General features: G+C 51.0%; 1 protein-coding gene across 1 annotated transcript in view; it reads right to left on the bottom strand.

Moving 5' to 3' along the window:
• GDAP1L1 (ganglioside induced differentiation associated protein 1 like 1) overlaps window positions 1–21,359 on the bottom strand; it is a 33,511-nt gene extending 12,152 nt beyond the window's left edge. Inside the window, exons 1-5 of the mRNA XM_033186475.1 lie at window positions 20,983–21,359; window positions 11,179–11,371; window positions 9,835–10,008; window positions 5,115–5,212; window positions 3,869–3,983 (exon numbers count right to left, since the gene is read on the bottom strand). Of these exons, the coding sequence (XP_033042366.1) occupies window positions 3,869–3,983; window positions 5,115–5,212; window positions 9,835–10,008; window positions 11,179–11,371; window positions 20,983–21,162 (760 nt within the window). The 5' untranslated portion in view covers window positions 21,163–21,359. The remainder of the gene's footprint in view (window positions 1–3,868; window positions 3,984–5,114; window positions 5,213–9,834; window positions 10,009–11,178; window positions 11,372–20,982) is intronic.
• Between the last annotated feature and the right edge of the window lie 1,759 nt (window positions 21,360–23,118).

The following is a 23,118-nucleotide window of genomic DNA, read 5'->3' as shown; positions in this document are numbered from 1 at the left end:
AATCCCAGCACTTTGGGAGGCCGAGACGGGTGGATCACGAGGTCAGGAGATCGAGACCATCCTGGCTAACACGGTGAAACCCCATCTCTACTAAAAATACAAAAACTAGCCGAGCGAGGTGGCGGGCGCCTGTAGTCCCAGCTACTCTGGAGGCTGAGGCAGGAGAATGGCGTAAACCTGGGAGGCGGAGCTTGCAGTGAGCTGAGATCTGGCCACTGCACTCCAGTCCGGGCGACAGAGCGAGACTCCGCCTCAAAAAAAAAAAAAAAAACAAAAAAAAACAAAACAAATCCTCCACCAGCAATCCTGCTATGATTTTGATTCTATTATTATCAACATTTTACAGATGAGCTCAGAGAGGTGAAGTGAAATCCATAGGGTCACAGAGCTAGGTAGTGGTTGATCAGGAATCTGCATCAAAGCCATCTGGCTCCATGCAAGGGGTCTCAACTGTGACATTAAAATCCCTTCCAAAACTGGGCTCTGCCCACAAGAGAAGAAATGAAAGGCATGCAAGTGTTTCACCCAGTCAGGTTCAGGGAAGCTGGATGAACAACAGAGGCCATGTGGGCCCAACCAGTCAGACCTTTAAAATCCATAACCACTTCCCTGGGGCTTCTGCTACCTCCCCCAGCCCCAGAGGGATGCAAGGACACCTCTCCATCTTGAACAACCCCACTTATCTCATCATGGGACAGTGCAGTGCTGTCTCCTCTCAGAAGACCTCAGGACAGGGGTCAGCCGCAGGATCCCAGTCTAGGAATCTCACAAGGAATGCATGTCCGAGGCTATTCTCCAGAACCATCCACCCTAGCCTCCATTCAGGTCAGACCCTGTGTCTCTCTGGATCACAATATGTATGGACCCTTCTGTACTGTGTGCCCGGAACTGTGCTAAGCCCCTTACATGCATTTGCTCATTGGTCCTCGCAGCAGCCCTGGAACGTAGGCACTCATGCTATCACCCCTGCCTTTTTTTTTTTTTTTTTTTCTTTTCGAGACAGAGTCTTGCTCTGGTGCCTAGGCTGGAGTACAGCGGTGTGATCTCGGCTCACTGCAACCTCCGCCTCCTGGGTTCAAGTGATTCTCCTGCCTCAGCCTCCCACGTAACTGGGCTTGCAGGTGCCCATCACCATGCCCAGGCAATTTTTTGTATTTTTAGTAGAGATAGGGTTTCACCATGTTGGCTAGTCTGGTCTCGAACTCCTGACCTCAAGTGATCCACCTGCCTCAGCCTCCCAAAGTTTTGGGGTTACAGGCGTCAGCCACCGTGTCCAACCTATCACCCTTTTATAGAACAGGAAAGAGCCCAGAGCTAGTGCTTCCTCATCTGTTAAACAGGATCCTCATCTGTTAAACAGGATCGCTGGTATTACCCACCTCCTGGGGTTGTTATGGGGATTGAATGAGTTGGAATCTGTGAAACACTTAGAACAGTGCCTGACACACAGTAAGGTCTATTAAATGTGTAGATTTTTCTGGGCTGGAATGTGACCTTCCCAAAATTCCCATGTTGAAGCCCTAAGCCCTAGAATAAGCTTGTCCAACTTGCAGCCCACGGGCCACATGCAGCCCAGGATGGCATTGAATGTGGCCCAAAACTAATTCATAAACTTTCTTAAAACATTCCGATATTTTTTTGGCGATGTTTTTAAAGCTCATCAGCTATCATCAGTGTTAGCATATTTTATGTGCGGCCCAAGACAATTATTCTTCCTCCAGTGTGACCCAAGGAAGCCAAAAGATTGGACACCCCTAAACTCTCAGAATGTAACTGTATTTGGAGATGGAGCTTTTAAAGGGATGATTACCTTAAAATAGAGATCTTAAGGTGGGTCCTCATTCAATCGGACTAAAGTATTTATAGGAGGAAATTTGGACTCAAAGACACCAGGCTTGTGCAGCACAGGGGAAGGGCCATGTAAGAACACGGCAAGAAGGTGGCCACTGGAGAGGCCTCGGGAGAAACCCACCCCAAGGCACCTTGATCTGAGATGTCTAGCCTCCAGCTCTGTGTGACAATAGATTTCTGCTCTTTAAGCCCCTCAGTCTGTAGTATTTTGTTATGGAAGTCCTAAGAAACTAATGCATAAGTGAATAACATATACCTGATGTCCAAGGTCTCCCACCAAGAGCATGGCAGAGCTGGGACTCTGTCCCCCAAAGGCCCATCTCTGAACTACCAAGCCTTTTGGCCCCTGAGAGCCATTAACTCTGCAACAGCTCCCCTTAGCTACCATTAGGATAGAAATAGGAAAGTTCCTTTTTTTTTTTGTGATGGGGGGCGGGGGACGGAGTCTCTCTCTGTCCCCCAGGCTGGAGTGCAGTAGCACAATCTGGGCTCACTGCAACCTCTGCCTCCCAGGCAGATTCTCCTGCCTCAGCCTCTCAAGTAGCTGAGATTACAGGAACCCACCACCCCACCCAGCTAATTTTTGTATTTTTAGTAGCGACGGGGTTTCGCCACGTTGGTCAGGCTGATCTCGAACTCCTGACCTCAGGTGATCCACCTGCCTCGGCCTCCCAAAGTGTTGGGGTTACAGACATGAGCCATTGCGCCCAGCCAAAAGTTCCCCTTTGAGATGTGTTATTATTTTTTACTCACTTAGTCATACCAGGCTTTGTTTTCAGAAAAGATTTAAGGCAGCTGGCTTCAGTACGCATGATGATGTCTCTGTTCGAGACATGAGATCTCTGTGTGTGTCTTGTGCTTGTGGCATCAGTTGTGAGATGCTGGAAACAACACTGGACCCATCGAGAGGGAACAAGTTCTGGCCCTAACCATGTCTATGAGCTGCCTAACCTTGAACAACTCGCTTCATCTCTCTGAGCCTCAGTTTTCTCATCTGGAGAATGTGCGTGCCTTTAGCTGCCTTATGTATTAAACTAGTAATGGCACAGGCAGTGTGTTGAGTACATTGAATTTTCACAAGAGACCAGCAAGAGAGGGTTAAGTTGTATTATTACCATCCCATCTTATAGATGAGGAAACTGAGGCTCCAATAGGGAAAGCAACTTGTCCAAGGTTACATAGTTGAGGCAGCAAAACTGGAACTCTAATTCAAGTTATTCTTACTCTAACATACATAGAGATATGTATGTACACATAGTCATGCATACGCAGGAGGCTGTTGCAAATGCTCCATAAATTTGCATTGTTCCGGAGACAAGACTCACAGGTCTTAAACGGAGCAAGATGGGAAGGCTCAGAATGAGGTTTGAAGAAGGGCTGTGGCAAAGATGGTGTGTAACAGGCAAAATGGAGTGGAGTGATATGAGAAGGGTGCTCCAGGAGGGAGGGGCTGTGGGGGCAAAAGTGTGGACGTAGAATGAAGCTGGCATGTCCAAGTCTAGAGGCCCAGCTGGGAGCAGGAAGAATTTCATATCCAGCCAAACTAAGGACAAGGAGAGTCTGGGTGAGCTTGGATGTCTGGCTGGAGCACGAAGGAGCCATAATGCATTCTTGGGCAGGGAAAGTGGGATGGCGTGGTGGGTAGTGGCCGTCACCACTCTCATCATCATCTTCACCTACCTTTATTAAACACCTACTATGTGCTAAGCCCTAATCTAAGCACTCTACATGTATTATTTCGCACAATGTCTCAACAGCTCTTTGAGGCAGGTCCTACTATTATCCCCATTTTATAGATGGGAAACTGAAGTTCAGAGAGGGGAGAACCTGAGCACAGTTACTCAGCTAGGAAGTGGCCAAGTTACGACTTGAACCTTAGTCTGACTCCATAGCCCATCCTCCTAACCACCTGGGGAGGTCCTCTGAGACCTTTGGGGAAAAAAGAGGCTGAGACTGGGCAGGGGCAGAGTAGGCTAGGTGGGCTGCAGCCCCCACCTCCCCCAGGGCTGGCACCCACCCTCGTTCTCCAGCTTCCTCTTCTCCAGCTCGGCCTCGATCTGGTCCAGCACCATGGCCAGCTCCCCAAGGATCTTCTTCAGGTAGCTCACATCATCGTGCTCCAAGATCTTGGCCTGGGGGCAAGACAGGGCCAAGAGAAGCTGAGTTGGCCTCAATAGAGCTAGGATGTTCAGGGATGGAAGGAGCTTTGCTAAACTTCTTCTGCAAACCCAGCCTCCAAATACCCCCCAAGTGTATAGGATGCCCCCCTGGTGCCTCATCTGGTGCCTACAACAGTCCTGTGAGCTTGACTATCCTGCCTAGATCCCTGGTACATTCTTATACCCCGATGCTGGGAGGGCTGGTTGTTAGTGGCTCACAGTTGTCTCTTCTCTCAGCCAATAAGAAGCTGCATTGCCCACAAATACTTGGGAGGTTACCTGCCCTCACCCCTCCCTCCAATAATCTGTAGCCAATGCCCCACTGATATGAGGGGATAAAAGGCTGGCCCCTTACTTCAAGGTTGATCACCTTTGTGGTACCATTTGTGCTCCAGAGATTCCTGTGGAATCAAATGAGGCTTAGCTGCTTCCTCTTCCTTATCCCTCCCATCCCTCTGGGGTCCCCCTCAGAGCAATCCTTCAATACCTCCTTTTCCCAAGAACCCCTGTTCAGTGCTCTGCATTTATTTTTATTTATTTATATATTTATTGTAATTATTATTATTTGAGACAGAGTCTCACTGTGTTGCCCAGGCTAGAGTGTAGTGGCCCAATCTCAGCTCACTGCAAGCTCTGCCTTCCAGGTTCAGGCAATTCTCCTGCCTCAGCCTCCTGAGTAGCTGGGACTACAGATGCCCGCCATGATGCCTGGCTAATTTTTGTATTTTTAGTAGAGATGGGGTTTCACCATGTTGGCCAGGCTGGTCTCGAACTCCTGACCTCAAGTGATCCACTCACCTCGGCCTCCCAAAGTGCTGGGATTACAGGAATGAGCCACCATGCCTGGCCAATGCTCTGCTTTTAAAGACACAACCTAATACATGAGGAAACTGAGGCCCCAGGGCAGCAGTGGCTTACCCAAGGTCTAACAGCTAGTAAATGGTAGGGGACAGGATTGGAAAAGCAAGCCAGGGGTTTTTCCATTTCATATCATCAGCTGGTCTTCTACTTAGAACTGCTTATCTTCTACTTAGCTTCTCCTATTGCTCATTTCCATGGAGCAGCTGGTAGGGAAGGGGACTCAGCAGGCCTGGAGGTACTCACCATGAGCTTCTTCTGTTTAGAAAGGTAGGGCTCAGAGAGCTGGGGCTCCTCTTCATGGTCCAGTTTCATGAGGTCTGTGGTGGCATTGGCTAAATGTCCTGGGGAGAGAATGGGAAAGGTCCCATCCCTCTGACACCTGGGTTGCGCCCCCATCACTTCCCTTACACAACTTGAAGTAGGCCCCATCCAAACACTGGTCAGAGGAGTAATACTGTCAACAGCCAATACTTAGGGAGCACTGCAGGCTGTGCTGTAGTGACAGATGAGCTGCCATCTTGCCCTGAGCTCAGGCTGGTGGGAGAGACAGGCACATAAAGAAATCTCAGCCAATGGCTCACTCCTGTAATCCTAACACTTTGAGAGGCTGAGGTGAGAGGGTGACTTGAGCCCAGGAGTTCAAGAGCAGCTTGGGCAACATAGCAAGAACCCATCTTTAAAAAAAACAAAAGTTAGCCAGGTGTAGTGGTGCACACCATAGTCCCAGCTACTCAGGAGGTTGAGGCAGGAGGATCGCTTGAGCCTGGGAGGTCGAGGCTGCAGTGAGCTATGATTGCACCACTGCACTCCAGCCTGGGTGACAGAGTGAGACCCCTTTTCTAAAAAAAGTCAAAATAAGTAAATAATACACCTCAGCAATATTATAAAATACACATTAAAAAAAATAAAAGTAAACTCTATGGTACAGCATGATTAATCTGTAGGGAAGAATGAACGCAAGGCAGAGGGACCCAGGGGCTGCCTGCCTGGGGCACAAGGGGATGAGAAATCTCACGGAGGAGGAGACTCTACCCTTGAGGACGAGTAGTAGATGTCAGAAACCGACAGACCCGACCATAGACCTGGTCATCTTCCCTGCCTCACTACTTCTCTCCCTGCATTCTTCCCAAATTGCAGCATGCCCTCCCCGACACAAAGCCCAGCCAGATTCCTGGATTTGCCCTCAGCTCCTCCCACTACCTCACCCCACATCAAGTCATTCCCAGGTCCTGTTGATTCTTCCTCCTCCATCTTTCTCATATTTTCTCACATTTAACCTCCTCCATTTAACTGACTCTTAGTTCAGACCCCATTAATGTCTCACCTGGATGATTTTACCCACCCTCTGCCACCTCCCCTCTCTCCCTTACAGGCCCTTCTCCCCACCCCTGCCAGAGATATGTTCTTCACACACTTGACCATGCCACTCTCTGTTTAAAACCCATCCCTGGCTCCTCACTGCCCTCAGATAACATTCTGGTTCCCCAACTTGCCTTCAAAGAGCCTTCAGGATCCACTTCCCTCCCTCTCACCAACTCCATCTTTCACTGAGTTTCCTCAGCTGTTCCTGTCCCAAGATGTACATTTCAGCCACGCCACATGCTTGCTGTTCCCTGAATGTGCCAGACCACTCCACACCTCCAGGCTTCTGCCCATACTACTACTTCTTCCTAAACTAGCCTTATCCTCCTTTCCTGAAAGCTCCCTTCTAGATTCAGCTAAAGATTTCCTCCTCCATGAAGCCCTTCCTGATTCTCTAGGACGTGGGCCCACTCAATGTCTTTCTTCCCCAATTTACACCCTACAGAGTTAGGCCAGGGAATGCAAACACACTAATCAGAGCTGCCAGTCACAATTCCATTAACCTTGCTGTCTATATGAAAAGAGCCCGCCCGGACTTGTGCAGTCCACAACCTGCCTGCTTGCTGTACATGGAGATTATAGTGCTAACGTAGTTATCGCTGAATGTGTATGTCTCCCTCTAACACTTGAGCTTCTGGAGAGAACTGGCTATGTCAGTATGTCACATTCATCTTTGTTCCCTTAAAACCCAGCACAGGCCTGGCACAGAGCAGGAGCTCAGTGAGTGTTGAATGAAGGAATGAAATGAATTAGTGACTTAGGTTGTTTAGCTTCTGTCCTCTGAGATTTTACCACCCACTGCCCCATCTCCTGTCCTGACACAAATCCCAGTAAACACACTCCCAGATCATTCAGCTTCAGGGCTATATTAAGTCTCATTGATGTTTTATGAATGTGAAGGTCAAGGGCAGCATCTTCTTTCTTGCCTGTCACCCAGTGCTGCCCATGTGGCTGGCTTTAGACTCCAGGAGGGCAGGCCAGCCCAAGAGAAGATCTGAGACTGATTAAGGGGTCGCTGCAGGCTGGCTTCTACTCCTTCTGCACTCTGGGACCTCCCACCCCTCATCCCCCAGCTGGGCTGGAGCCCTGAGATCCTCTTTGCCTCCTCAGAGAATGAGGGGGAGGGAGGGAATGGGCTGGGTCTGCTCTGGCTCAGGGCAAGATTGAGGGAGTGCCCCCAACTCCCAGAAGCCCTTGGGGACTGCCTCCAGCCCTCGACCAGGTCCCCACCTACCAACAGCCAGGGCCTGCCCCGTTCATTCTTCCCTCAGAGGAGAGATCTTCATAAAATGCAGATCTGACCACATCACTTCCCATCACCGTTTCTCCACTGCTCTTTGGACAAAATTCAAATTCTGCCAGACCCTTCTCCCCAGACATGCACCACAACCATTTCTACCCCACCTTGGGTTACACTTGTACCACACTGAACTTCCTCCATTCCCCAAACACAACATACCCTGTCCTACTCCAGAATGTGAAAGAATTCTCCCTCTTCCTCCCCTTCTACCTGCTACACATCCTCAGTCGCTGCTGCATTTTGGAAGGCTTCTGTGGCTCGGAGGCGGGGGTGGACATCGTGTATGTCCACAACCTCCCTGATCTCCTGCTCATAACACTGATGGGCACCAGATTAATTATTTTTAAATGAATTTATTTTTGAGCAGGTTATACATGTATATTGTTGAAATTCAAACAATATTGAAGAATGTACTATAAAAGTAAATTTCTGTCCCCTGCAGCTGCAGTCTCTTAGTTCTACTCCCCAAAGACACAAACTATTGGCAGCTTCTGTGTATCCTTCCAGAAATACTCCTTGCAGTGTGAGCACCTGTGTATCCATTTAACCCCCTTCTGAGTACTAATGATAGCACACTAGATTTTTTTTTTTTTTTTTTTTTTTTTTTGCCCTTCACTCTTTTCCACTCACTAATGTATCTTAGGGAGCATTCCATACACCTATTAATTTTTAAAAATATCTGCACAGTATTCCATTGTATGGAAGTACCCATAACTTATTTACCCAGTTCCCAGTTCGTGACAGCTGGGTTATTTCCAGCAATATTCTTGCTCTTGCCAGCTACGCTGCAGTGAATACCTTTGCTCATACTTCTTGGTGCATGTGTTCAAGTGTAACTGCAGGGTAATCTCCAAGATGTGGGCTTTTTCATGTTTGACCTAGAGTGCCAGGCTGCCCTCCTGAGAGCTTGTTCAAACTCACTTAGTCCTGCACTGTAATTGCCTGGTGACTTGTCTTTTCTTCCATGGAACTTGACCCTGGGATGGCAGAAGCTGTATCTATTCCTGTCTCTCCCCAGTCCCCAGGGCCTCATAAATGTTGTTGAGGGGGCTGTTGCCAGGAGCCGGATGTATAGGTCAGTCCTGAGTCTTGGTCACATACTGTGGCTCATGCCTGTAATTCCAGCACTTGGGAGGTTAAGGTGGGCAGATCACCTGAAGTCAGGAGTTCAAGACCAGCATGGGCAATATGGCAAAACCTCATCTCTACCAAAAATACAAAACAATTAACCAGACGTGGCAGCATGTGCCTGTGGTCCCAGCTACTTGGGAGGCTGAGGTGGGAGAATCACTTGAGACTGGGAGGAGGAGGTTGCAATGGGTCAAGATTGTGCCACTGTACTCCAGCCTGGATGAGAATGGGAGACCCTGTCTCACAAAAAAAAAAAAAAAAAAAAAGAGAGAAAAGAAAAGAAGAAAAAAATATTCTGAGTCTTGTTCCATGACAGTGGTTCTCAAGGGACAGGGTTGAGTTCTACAACTTAACACCACCTCAACCCTGCCTTTGAACATTAGCCACATTCCTTTGAGGAGGATGACATGACCATTTACTGAGCACCTATTATCTACTGAGAATCTTCAGGTGTCTTTTGGCTGTAGGACCCCATGGTGTTTGTTCAAAGCCTAGATCGTAGTCTGTAAACAGTTGCTGAGGGATTATCTGATTTAATCCAACATCCATTCACTGGGTGTCAGATACAAAAGGACAGGCTGTGAGCATGTCTAGGCTGGCCATTAGGACAGGATATGCTCATGGGTGACCTTCAATCCGAGACCCCACTGGGGGCCTTGTCACATCTGGGCAGCCTTCCTTGGTAATCCTAACCCTGAGGTCACTCAGTGCCCTTGGCCACCAAGCACAGCCCTGACTATCTAAGGCTGAAACTCGTGCGGGGAGAACAAACCTTGTGGGGACAGACAGCCGCATAGTCTCTTTATGGGAGGGCAGGACAAGAGTAGGGGGCAGGGGAGGGGGATGGGAGCGAGACTGGCAGACAGGAAGAGAGATATATTCTGTTAGAAACTGGGTGAATGAGATGGAAGGCTGGGAAGTCGGGGGTGAAGGAAATGGCAAGCAAGAGGCACAGAGAGAAAGAGCAAGAGTGAGAGAGACCAGCAGAGTCAGAAACCAACCCCGAGCACTCAGAGAGAGGTGGGGACAAATGGAGAATGCAAGAGGGAGAGAAGGAGGAGGAAGGGGAGGACAGAGAGAGGCCCAGGAGAGGGCCTTTCTTCCTTTGGAAGAAAGGAGTGGCAGGGAATGGGGGAAGCGGAGGGGCCGTCTCGCTGCCCCGGCACTCACTGCGGATCTCGGCCGTGGCGTACTTGGGGATCATGGAGTCGGTGGTGAGCTCGGGGTGCAGGATGCAGCCGTGCGTGTAGGCGTCCATGGGCAGCGCGTCCAGCAGCTCCCGGTACTGCAGCACCCGCGCGTGCTGTGGGCTGCCCACCTTGGGCATCAGGGCCACCACGTGCTCTGTGGGCACCGCCAGGGGCTGGGCAGGGCAGCCAGAGGGGCATCTGCCCCGGCCACCTGCCCCCAGCATCCCTGAGCCCCAAGATATCTCTGCCCAGAGGCCCCGGGCCCACCCACGCTCGGGCTTGGCTGCTGGCAGACAGGGGTCCTAATGGTGGACCGGCCATCTCTCCTCACTGGGCTCTGCCAAGCTGTCCCCGAGGGTTAGCTCCTCTCAGCTCCAGACTTGCTGCCCGGCGAGCGCCTAGGCCCCAGTGTTGCAGGATTTAAGAGAAGCTGCAACCTGGGTGTTCAGTGCTTGGGTCCCCTGGACTTTTAAACATTGGCAACCAATTCACATTCTTTTAAAACAGTGCATGTCTGGGCCCTGATGCCCTCCCAATGGCTGTCTGAACTTCTGCAATGGGCAGTGAGTTCCTGAGCCTGATGAGGGCCTAAGTGGGGAGAGGACGGGGGGCTCTGTGAGGTTCTGGGGTATCTGGGCCCTCCCCTGTCTGCGAGGTTCTGAGGTGTCCGGGCGCTCCCCTGTCTGCAGGGTTTTGGGGTGTCAGGGCCCTCGCCTGTCTGCAGGGTTTTGGGGTGTCTGGGAGCTCCCCTACCTGTGGGGTTGTGGAGTACCTGGGCCCACCCCTATCCACAGGGTTCTGGGGTACCTGGGCCCTCCCCTGTCTCAGGGTTCTGGGGTGTCTGAGACCGTGTCTTCGGGTTCCTACGGGTTCCTAGGGAATCTATGTTCCAGAGGGAGCTGGGCCCTGCCCTTGCTCTGGAACCCCTGGGAGATCTGGACCCTGTCTGTGGGGACCTAGAGGGTGGTCTGGAGCCACTCATGCTGAAGGGGCCATGCCTGTGACTCCAGAGCTAGGGGGAAAGGGCTATAGCTCCACTGCTCCTGGTGGGGATGGTGTCTGGGTTGTGCCCTTACGGTACCAGGGGAGAGGGAGGTCTCTGGGTTCCTTACGGATCAGTAGCCACGCCTGTGGCTCTGGGGCTCTTGGGGGCATCTGAACCCTGCCTGTGGCTCTGTGGCTGTCCTTTGGGGAGACTGGGCCTTGCCCATGGCTCCAGTGAATTTCCCAGGCTTCCCAAAGTTCTGGGACCCTGTCTGAGCCTGTGGGGGCCCCTGGGGATCTGTGGTATGGAGGGGGCCCCTGGGTGGGGAGGCAGCCGTACCTCCTGTGAAGGTGCGCTCCACATAGTCAATGATCTGGTCATAGTCACTGATGATGTTGTCGCGGTGGATGATGACGGGCACCTCCTCGCCCAGGTTGAGCCGCATGAACCACGGCTCCTTGTGCTCGCTCTGTGGCAGGCTCACGTCCCGCTCCTCACACACCAGGCCCTTCTCGGCGATCACCAGCCGCACCTGCAGGCGCCAGGGTCAGAGCGGGGAAGGCGGGCGGACACATGGGGACACTCTGCCCAGGTGGGGCGGGGGTGTGCAGGGAGGGAGGTCAGAGGTCACACACAGGAGGGGACACGGTTGCTTTCAGCCCGTTCTTGGGCACCTGGGTTTGGGGGGATATCTCCCAGGGGCATGTGCCTGGTGGAGGGAGGAGCGCAGTTCTGCTTGGGGGACAAAGGGCAATGCGGCCGGGTGGCTAAGGGGCTGGATTTGACAGCTGGACACACCTGGGATAGGATTCCTGGCTGTGTGAGTATGGGCAAAGTCCTTAAACTTTCTGAGCCTCAGTTTCCTTGTTTTAAAAATGAGAGTATTGACAGTACCAACCCAGAGTCTGGGACAAATGCTTGGCACTCAATTCGTGATCATCGTTATCATAGTTGAACACTCAGCCTGGCCCCATGAGTGGATCTGGCCAGGACATTCACAGAAACTCTTTTTTGTTTGTTTTTTTCATTTTTTGAGACAGAGTCTTGCTTTATTGCCCAGGCTGGAGTGCAGTGGCGCAATCTCAGCTCTTGGCAACCTCTGCCTCCTGGGCTCAAGCGATTCTCCTGCCTCAGCCTCCCAAGTAGCTGAGACTACAGGCTCCCACCCCTACGCCCAGCTAATTTTTGTATTTTTAGTAGGGACAGGGTTTTCCCATGTTGGTCAGGCTAGTCTTGAACTCCTGACCTCAGGTGATCTGGCCACCTCGGCCTCCCAAACTGCTGGGATTACAGGTGTTAGCCACCGTGCCTGGCCAGAAATTCTTATCATTATCATAATCAATAGCTAAATTCCTCAAATTATTTGGGATACTAAGTGAGGGGAAAAGTAATTTGCCAACATTAGTCGAGCCCTTTATTTCCCCCAAACACCTTCTCATCTGGTTGCCTGGTTGGAAACTCACAATAGCCCCTACAGCAGGGTAGATTTTTTTTGATGAGAAAACTAAAGCCCAGAGAGGGCAAGTAATCTACCCAGAGTCACACAGCAATTCAGCAGCACACTTCAAACTGGAAGCAAGGTTCTTGACTCCCAAAGCACTGCTCTCTGCCCTGAGAGCTCCTTCCAGGGAGTTCTGGGCCTGCCCCTTCCTGAGTCTTTATGTTTCTAGGGGGTCCCAGACAAACACTTGAGCTAGTAGAAGCTGCCGGAGAGCCTTGAGGCTGGGGCATGCTCCTGACCCAGCCCAATATTTCTGAGCTAGAAGACGGTTAGAGATCACCTAGTCCTATTGCCCCCTGCCTGTGGACTGAGACTCAGAAGGAAGGATGGACTTGTCCAAGATCCCCTGGCAAGATGGCAAGTGGCCCCATTCTTACGCTTTCCTCCCAACCTTCCACTCTGGTCCAGGGGAGAGGGAGGGTATCCCCAAAAGAGGAAAGGCTCATTCCCCTTGAGTATCAGTGTCTCCACCCACAGCTGAGATGGTGGTTCTTGGGACAAGTTAAGCATCCAGAACTTGACACAAGTTAAACGGCGTCATGGGCAGAATCTGCATGGTGGCGGTTCAAATCCCAGCTTTACACTTATTTGCTAGATGACTTGGCTTTACAAGTAGCTTCACTTTTTTTTTTTTTTTTTTTTTTTTTTGAGACAGAGTCTCCCTCTGTTGCTCAGGCTGGAGTGCAGTGGTGCGATCTTAGCTCACTGCAACCTCTGCCTCCTGGGTTCAAGCAGTTCTCCTGCCTCAGCCTCCTGAGAAGCTGGGATTACAGGAGTGTGCCAGCACACCCGGCTAATTTTTGTATTTTTAGGAGAGATGGGGTTTCACCATATTGGCCAGGCTGGTCTTGAACTCCTGACCTCAAGTGATCTACCTGCCTTGACCCCCCAAAGTGCTGGGATTACAGGCGTGAGCCACCATGCCTGGCCAGCTTTACTTCTTTGTGCCTCAGTTTCTCCTCTTATCCAGTGGAAGTCCTATAGTAATTGCCTCGGAGGCCTGTTGTGAAGATTAAATGCATTAGTCCCTGTGGAATGGTGCCTGGAACACAGTAGCGATAATGTGTCTCAGCTGCTGGTATGAGGGCAGGTTTTGGAGGCAGACAGACTTTGACTTGAAAGCCTAGCTCTACTGCTTATTTGCTCTGTGACCTTGAACAAGTCACTTGCTCTTTCTGATTTCTAGCTTCTGTGAAGTGAGGAATGCAAGTGTGAGGTTGAAGTGGGGTGTTGTGGAAGCAGCCCCAGCACAGAAGGTTAATATATGAGTTCTAGCATCACTTATTACACACACACACCACGCACACACCCTGGTGTGTCCTAGAGTACTTCATGCCCCACCCTCACAGTGAACATAAACACCTCCTCCTGTTATGTGGATCGTGGAAAGGGAAAGGTAACTTACCCTGAAACACCCAACATTCATTCGCAGCCTTATTTGCTCCATTAGTCAAGAGCAGGTCCTATAGGTGGGGTGCATGGTGCAGGTAGAGACCCTGAGCTAGGAGGCAGGGACTCAAGTCCTCATCTCAGATCTGCCATAGCAATGCTGTGTGACCTTAGAGCTATCGCTACCCCTTTCTGAGCCTCCTTTTTCTCATCAACAAAACAAGGGGGCTGGATTCAGTGTTCACAGAGTGCCCCGCAGCCCTGCTGCAAGCTGACACTGCTACATTCACAACCTTACAGGAGGCAGGAGACAGGGCTGGCTCTGCCTCCCTCCTCGGCAGTGGGAGGGAGCTTCTGGTTCTGTCTGAGAGAGGGGGAAAAACTGTTGCAGAGAGTGAGCAGCCCAGGGGCAGCATCTGTTTGGGTCTGAGCGTGTGAGTGCATGTGTATGAGTGAGCAAATGTGTGTGTGTGCGTGTGCGTGAGTGTGGGTGTGCATGGATAAATGTATGAGTAAGTGTGAGTATTCAAGGACTGTGTGAGTGTGGATGTGAGAGTGCCCATGTGTGCACATATGAGTGTGTGCCTGTGTCAGTGTTAGTGTGCATGCGTGGGAGCATGTATGCATGTGTATATTTGAGCTCATAGGCGACCTGTGCCCTGGAGAAGCCCAGAGTAGTGGAGACTGGAGTTTGGCTGGAGCAGAAAGCCCCCTTCTCTTGTCTTTACCTGGCCCTCCATCCTCCAGGCCAGGCTGGGACCTCTGAATGGGTGGAAACAGCCCAAACCAGGCCTTTGCCTTTGGTAGGGCCAGACAGTTGGCCTTCCATCTTGACAGGGCACCTGCCTCCAGGGGCCGCTCCCATGACCTGCCCTGGGTCTCCCATGAAGCTGTCAGATAGGGCTGCTATTTGGGGAGGGGACTATCTTTAGAGGCGTGATAATCCTGCTTGGTGCTGCTTTGGGGTCACCCTGGCAGGCAGCCAAGGAGACTTTCACCTTTAGCAGAGCTACAGGCCACAGCCATGTGTCACCCTGTGGGGGGAGGGGGACCCAGAGAGGAAACCAAGCCTAAGGGAAGGGCATTCAGCTACCAAGGCCATCTGCCATCTCTGCTCCCTGGAGGCTGGACAAGAGCTAGGTGGTCACCACTGAGTGTGATTAGACATCAACCATCTCTGGGTAAACAAGCTTCCCTGTGGGTGCCTGAAAATCACCCACAGTGCCTCGTTGTCATGGTCAGGCGCCGCTGCTCCTCACCCAGGCCCTTGTTTATGTGATGGGCTGGGTTGGTGTCTCTGCCTAGTCATGTAGTTGCGGTGTGACTTTGTAAAAGACACTTAGCATCTCTGACCTCAGCGTATTTCAAATTCTTTTTTTAAAAAAATTAATAGGTCTTATTTTTAGAGCAGTTTTATATTTACAGGGTCAAATGGCTTTTTAACATAACACCTTACAGCTTGCAAATCTATCCCTTTTCACCGCTTGTTTTTTGCCTGCCTACTATGTGCCAGGTCTTGTTGGAAACTCAGCAGTGAACAAAACGATGATCCCTGCTCTCAGGGAACTGACATGTTAGTGAGGGCAGGCAGATGATAAGCAATTTGGTCTGTCAAAAGACGGTGAGTGCTTCCGAAAAAAGAGAAAATAGAGCAGGGAAGGGGAATCGGGGTACCAGGGTGTCAGGGGAGAAAGGTAGCAATTTTAATTAAGGCGGTCTATTAGGGCAGGCCTCTCGAGAAGGTAGCACTTGAGCAAAGGCTTGAAAGAAGTGAGGGAGCCTGGGGAAGAGAGCTTCAGCCAGAGGGAACAGCCAGTGCTAAGGCTCTAAGCATGTTGGACATACTCAAAAGACAGCAAGGAAGCCAGTGTGTCTGGGGCAGGGCAGTCAGGAATAGACAAGAAGGGTAGGAGCAGAAAGGGTTGCACACAGGATCTTTTTTTTTGAGACAGGCTCTTACTCTGTTGTCCAGGCTGGAGTTCAATGGTGCAATCTTAGCTCACTGCAACCTCCGCCTCCCGGGTTCAAGCAATTTTCCTGCCTCAGCCTCCCAAGTAGCTGGGACTACAGGCATGTGCCACCATACCTGGCTAATTTTTGTTTTTTGTTTGTTTGTTTTGAGCTGGAGTTTCACTCTTGTTACCCAGGCTGGAGTGCAGTGGTGCAATCTCAGCTGATTGCAACCTTCGCCTCCCGGGTTCAAGCGATTCTCTTGTCTCAGCCTCCCGAGTAGCTGGGATCACAGGTGCGCACCACCATGCCCAGCTAATTTTGGTATTTTTAGTAGAGATGGGATTTCACCATGTTGGTCAGGCTGGTCTCAAACTCCTAACCTCAGGTGATCCGCCCGCGTTGGCTTCCCAAAGTGCTGGGATTACAGGCGTGAGCCACCACACCCAGCCTTTATTTTTAGGAGAGACAGGGTTTCACCTGTTGGCTAGACTGGTCTTGAACTCCTGACATCAGATGATCTGCCTGCCTTGGCCTCCCACAGTGCTGGGATTACAGGTGTGAGCCACCACACCTGGCCAGGTTGTACACAGGATCTTTTAATTCACACTCCCAGGCCAAGGGATCCATGAATTAATTCAGAGACTCCTTGAACTAGGATGGGAAAATTACATGTTTATTTTCAGTAATCTCAAACTGACAGTTAGCATTTTCTTCAATTATGAATGTAGGCGATAAAGTAGGGTAGCGTTTAGCAGTGCCTGCAATATTGTCACCACTAGCAATCAGATATTTTCATCACTTCACAGTTGTTGCAGTTGTCTCAAAATATCATGCGCATTCATCACGACTCCAACATGACAGTTGTTATGAGACCAGCCACCAGACCGTGTTATATAAGGGGTTAATACAGAAACATAAATATTATTATATAACGCCATACTTCAATACGATTGGTTTTCGTTCTAATCTAAAAATCCTATGCATTTTATTTTATTCAATTAAAAACATTATTCTGAGAAGGGCCCATACGCTTCCCCCAACTTAGGTCTTGACTCAAGTAAGGTTAGGACCCTGCAGGAGGGCCTGAGGCCATTGTGAGGACTCTGGAGTTTTCCTGGAGGGACCTGGGGAGCCACAGCAGGCTTCTGAGCAGAGAAGTGGGAGGATGTGTCTCGTTGCTGTCCCCATCAACTCTCCTCTGTGGGGCTCCTCTTAGGTGAAGGGAGGCGGTAATGGTCAAGTGCAGCATGGACAAGTTGGAGGACCAGCCCTGAGAGTTTGAAAGGCAAGGGCAGGGTGGGAGAGACCCTTCATCCTTCACCCCTGCCATGCCTGGGTGTCAGAACTGGCCTCTGGGAGGCCCCAGACTTGGGTCTCTTGCCCCTGGGAGCTGAAGGCTAGGCCAGGGGCCCTCCAGAGGTACATCCAAGACAGGGCAGACCCTGAGAGGAGGCAGTAAAGGAACCATGAACCAGGCTTGCTGCAGGGAGCCAGGGACAACCCTCAGAGACTCACTCTGGTGGAAATAACAGCAGTAACAGCAGCCAACTCTTATTAGCATCTCCTCTGTGCCAGGCACTATTGTAGAGCTTTACACGCATTAGATCTTAATCCCTATGAATTCCAATGAGATTGGTACTAGTACCTCCCAGTACCCTCACTTTTAAGAAGAGGAAACAGGCATAGAGATTGTAAGTAACTTGCCCAGTCACACAGCTAGGAAGTAGCAATCTTGGTTTTTGAAAAGTGGCAGGTAGGAGGACAGATGGATGCCCCAAAGGCAGGGGGCACCGAGAGGTAGGGCAGTTCTTCTTGCCTGGGGAAGGAGGAGGGAGGCAGGCTGTATCAAACATCTGCTTCATTTCCCTGCTGAGAAAACTGAGGACCAGAGAGGGTCAGGTCACACAGCCAGTTAGTGGGACTGGCAGTGCTAGAACCTTGGTCTGACTCCCTGCATTTCTGCCCCTCCTGACCTCACTCTTCCCCACAAAGGTTAGGAGGCTGGGGGCAGGAATAGCCTCAGAAGCATCCTAACATTGATCTTAGGCATTTAGAGCCTCCTTCAAACCCTGTGGCCCCAAACCATGACCTATGATAGTGCTTGAAGGCTCACTATTAACAGGCAGTTATTTAAAGCATTGTGCTAAGTGTGTGAACATGCATGATATCACTCTATCTCCCCAACCCTCTCCCCCAAATATATGAGAAAGCTGCCTTAGAGAGATAAAGAAGATACTTGCACAAAGTCACATAGCTGGGAATGGCAGAGTTGGGGTTTGACCACATGTCTGGCTGATTCCAAAATCCATGCCTTTATAACAGCACCCAGCACTTAACTGAGCACTTTCTATGTGCCACGTGCTATTCTAGGTGATTGACATGGATACATTTGCAGAATCCTTACAACGACCCTGTTGGGGAGGCACCATTAATATTCTCAATTTACAGGTGTGGATAATTGGGGCATGAGAGGTTAAGCAGCTTGCACTGGATTACCCAGCTGGTCAGTGGTAGAGCTGAGATGGAAGCCGGGCAGTCTGGTCATAGAGTCTGGGTCCTGGACCCACACACTGTCCTCTTGCCCTCTGGGTCTGGAATGATCTCCAGATGCCCAATGGAGCCACCGTCACTCCTAGAGGTGGGCTATTTTTCTCCATTAACATTTCATGTGCCATTAAAGACAGGCTATTTAGATGCTTGACAATGGGAGACTGCCCTCTTTATATAATTAAGGCCCTTCAGGATGGGAGAGAAGGAAGCAAACTCACCTGCTCAGCTCCTGCTACATGCCAGGCAGTTAACATATGCCTGTGTCTTCTAAAGGAATTCTGCAGGATAGGATGTAAAATCCCTTTTCCGGATAAGGACATTGAGGCACAGAGAGATAAAGTGACTTGTCCAAGGTCATTCAGCCAGTAAGTAGCCAAGATGAAAATAGAACCCAGGACTATATGACTGCAGAGCCCATGCCCTTTCTGCCAAGCTACACTGCTTCTAGAATCCACCATGGGCCCCTGGGTAGGGGGAAGGCCCTGGTATGGGAGACAAAAAGATGCCCAGGTTAGCTTGGCCAGAGACTTGGTCCAAAGTGGGGCTGCAGCAGATGGTCTCGTCCTGACTCAGGGGCCACCTCAGCCCTGAGCTCAGGCTACATAGGAAATATTTCATGAGGCAAAGAACAGGATGCTCCCTCATGATATGGTTATGGGAGATGCCATCTCCCTTTCCCCGTCTGGTCCCAGCCACTGGGGCCCCCTTCCTCAGGTTCTAGGTGGAAGGAGGTTCTAGAATCTGAAGGGCAGTCTGATTCATCTCCAGAGCCCCCATCCCCAGGCTCCTTGCACGAGGCATGGCATGTGCAAGCATGTGCAGAATTTGTGGGTGACTCCAGTATGACCTTGATTAACTCTGACCCCTCCTTTACCTAGTGCTTTAATAACATCATAATGGCAGCACATGGTGGCTCATGCCTGTAATCCTAGCACTTTGGGAGGCCAAAGCGGGTGGATCACTTGAGATCAGGAGTTCGAGACTAGCCTGGCAAACATGGTGAAACCCCATCTCTACCAAAAATACAAAACATTTAGCTGGGTGTTGTGGTGTGTGCCTATAGTCCCAGCTACTCAGGAGGCTGAGACAGGAGAATCGCTTGAACCCAGGAGGCGGAGGTTGCAGTGAGCCGAGATCGTGCCACTGCACTCCAGCCTGGGTAACAGAGCAAGACTCTGTCTCAAAAAAAAAAAAAAAAAAAATCATAACACTCATTATCAACAGTCTTGACCACTCGCCAGGCACTGCCATCAGTACTTTTGTGCATCATATCACATTTCACTGTCACAATAGCCCTCTGAGGAAGTTACTGCATTCACCCCATTTTACAGATTATAAGCTGAGGCTTTGGAAAGGCAAAGGGACCTGTCCACAGCTCCACAGTGAGTCAGTGGGTAATATGATTGGTGGACCAGCTTCATCAGCATCACCTGGTCACTTGTTGGAAAAGCAGCATCTTGAACCCCATTCCAGACCCACTGACTCAGAATCGTTGGGGTAGAATCCAGCAGTCTGAGTTTTAAGCAGGATCCTCCAGGGATTCTAATGCACGCTCAAGTTTGAGTAGTCCCAGTTTATAACACTAAGTTCCTAAGTTATACCCCTTCTTCAACAACGCTATCAGCAACCCTGAGAAGGAGTTGGGATTGGAAGTAGCTATTGTTATTATCACTATCCCGCTTTCCAGATGATGAAATGAGCCTGGACCAAGACTCAAACCCAAGTCTTTGGGTTTCAAGGCCCTTTTTCTTCATGGAATCTGTTTTTCCATCTGCAAAAAGAAGCGAGTGGAACAAAAGGATCTTCCAGGAAGAACAGGAGTCAGAGGGTCAGGCAGTGGTGCCGCTTAGGCCCCGGCAGGACCTGCCTCTGGGCCCTGGCCATGGTGCTGAATCCGTGGCCCAGAGACGGGACAACCGCCCAGGGTGGGAGATTGCGCCCCTAGAGGCGCCCCTGTCTGAGGGGTGCAGTTCACTGCCTCACCCCCAGGAAGCGGGAACCCTGAGAATCCAGCATAAGACTGGATTTCCAACTGCCCCTCAGCTCCCCTAGGTCCTAGAAGCATTTTAGGGTCTGAAGCCACACTGTGCCTTTAAGAGCAAAACAGACCTGATGGGCTGAGCGGAGCTGGTGTGAGGGGATAGTTTAACTCCTTCCTTCTCAGCCCAAGACACGGAGTGGGGGGTGGGCGACGACTGGGGACAGACCCTCCAAGCCCCAGCCAGAAGAAGGCCCGCAGACAGAGGGGCAGAGGAGCTGTGACCTGGGAGGCTGCAGTGTCCGGGAGGGCAGCGTGCAGGGAGGGACTGAGAGGGGGCTACCGGGGCTGGACCCCAGGAAGCGCTTCTTCTCCCTCCCTGAAGCAGCAGCACCTCCCACCCCACCAGGCCGTCTTCCCAGCAGTGCCCATTCTCTTCCCCTCGCCTTTGTCTCTTTTCTCAGCCCCCACCCCCCCCCCCCCCCCCACTCGCCCGCGCCCCGCACCCCGACAGACCTGCTGTTTCTGGGAGGGAAAGAGGCAGAATGGATGCTCCTAAAATTGAGAACTGTGCTCCTGGGGCCCAGACAGGGCCTGTCGCCTCCCAGGTGAGCAGCCCTGGAAGGAACCCCCGCGTCCCCCGACCTCCGGAACCCCCAGACCCCAAGTTTCCCCCTCCAGTCTTTCGCTGCCGTCAGATCCCTCAAGCCCTGGGGCTCCCCTCCCCAAACCTCCCGGCCACCGGCGCAGGCGGCTCCCGGCCCGGCTCTACCTTCTGCGAGCTGAAGGACTGGGTCCAGTGGTACAGAACCAGGCTCTCCCTGGGCCAATGGGCGGGGCTGGCCGCCTCGTGAGCGTCGGGGGCCTCCGCCGGCTTGGCCGCATCGCTCTCCAGCGCGGAGATGGGCCACCAGCTGCAGTTGGTGGGGGTCAGATTGTTGGGGGTCGCCATGACAGCCCGGAATCAGAGGCAGGAAAGAAGGAGGCTCCGGCGCGGCGACTCTCTCTCGCCCAGCATCACATGGCCTCGCCGAGCCTGCCCCTCTCCTCCCTCCCTCCCCGCTCCGTGAATGTCATTACTCACCGGGCAGTTGGGGGAGGGGGCGAGGGGATCCCGGGAGCTCCTTCCTTCTCCTCCCCCTGGCCCGCCCCTGGCCCGCGCCAGAAAAGCCGCCAGCTCTCAGTGTCAGGCTCCCTGCAAGGATGGAAGGAACCCGAGGAAGTAGGTCGTGCCCCCCAAACAGCTCGGCGTGTGGGGCCAGGCACCTGCCAAAGATTCCACCATCATCAACGCGTTCCTGCCTCTCAGTCTTCTAAGGGGCAAATACCTCTTAACTGGGATTCTAGAGATCTGTTCCTTTAGAAATTAGTGTCTGGAAATTACTTGTCTCGCGTTGAAGCTGTTATCTTCTAACTTTTCCCCTGAAGGGCCTCGAAGGGTAGAGGGAACAGACTATGATATATTTAACAGGCACTTACATAGCACTTACTGTATGCCCAGACACTGTTCTAAGAGCTTTACAACTATCAGCCCATTTAGCTCTCACAATAGTCCTATTAGCTTCATTTTACAGAGAAGGAAACTGAGGCACAGAGAGGCTAAGTGACCTTGCCCAAGGTCATCGAGCTGGTAGGTGGTGAGGCTGATGTGAACATAGGCAGTCTGGCTCCAGAGTCTGTGCTCCTAGCCATAAGGTCATGATAATATGGTAACAATATAAACAACGGCACAGCAAACATTTATCAACCTAAGCCCCTTACATGCATCATCTCATTTCATCTGCACAATCATCATTTTTCACAGATGAGAAAGGCGAGGCTCAGAAATGTCAAGTCATTGGTTCCAGGTTGCATCTGCTACCAAGGCATAACCAGGTGAGCCCAAAGAAAGCCCATAATGCCTTTGCTGTCACAAAGTCTGCCCTAAACATTCTTAAGAACTTCAGCAAAGTTCCTTAATACACCTATACTTCCATTACTCTAAATACTGTGTTTTGATTTATTTACCATTGAGGAAATACAGAAGCAGACCCTGGGACAACAGATGGAAATAGATGTACTAGGAAGATAAGCTCAGTCCTCCCTCTTACCCCCGACCACCCACCCCCATCCATCATGCTGCTAAGGACTCCTGGGTACCTCATCCCCCAGGCTGTAAACCCTGCTCAGAAGGAACCGGTGAACCTCCTCCTTCTACCAGGTAACAGATGTTCTGTGGTCCCTGGGTTTCCCTTTTGCTTTGGCTGCCACAAAACCTGTAGCTACATTTTCTATCAAGTCTCAGTTGCTACATTAGCCTCCCTGGTTCAGCATACATTTTTTGTCACTCTTTTGTGAAATTTTTGTTGTTGTTCACTGTTTGATTTTGCAAAAAAGGGCATGGTATGTTTTGAAGGAAAATTCAATCCTGTATGCTCCCAGGGTCACAATCTTGCAGGTTTAACAAGTGCTGTAGGTGATTCTCATGAGATGCAAGGTTGGTGATACGGTTTGCATCTGTGTCTCCACCAAATTTCATGTTGAAATGTAGTCCCCAGTGCTGGAGGTGGGGCCTGGTAGGAGGTGATTGGATCATGGGGGTGTACCCCTCTTGGCTTGGTGCTGTCCTTGCAATAGTCAGTGACTTCTTGTGAGATCTGATTGTTTAAAAGTGTGTGGTCAGGAACAGGTTAAGAAAGCAAAATAAAAAAATAAAAAAATAAGTATGTGGCACACCTTCCCCTACTCTGTCTTGCTTCCTCTCTCACCATGTGATATGCCAACTTCCCCTTTGCCTTTGGCCATGATTGGAAGCTTTCTGAGGCCTCACCAGAAGCCAAGCAGGTGCTGGTGCCATGCTTTCTGTATAGCCTGCAGAACCACAAACCAATTACACCTCCTTTCTTTATGAATTACCCAGTCTCAGGTA

The sequence above is a fragment of the Trachypithecus francoisi genome, unplaced genomic scaffold (genome assembly GCF_009764315.1).
Source record: "Trachypithecus francoisi isolate TF-2019V2 unplaced genomic scaffold, Tfra_2.0 Lachesis_group21, whole genome shotgun sequence".
NCBI classification, from domain to species: domain Eukaryota; kingdom Metazoa; phylum Chordata; class Mammalia; order Primates; family Cercopithecidae; genus Trachypithecus; species Trachypithecus francoisi.
The sequence above is the reverse complement of the archived record's forward strand: the minus strand, read 5'-3'. Positions and strand labels throughout refer to the sequence as shown.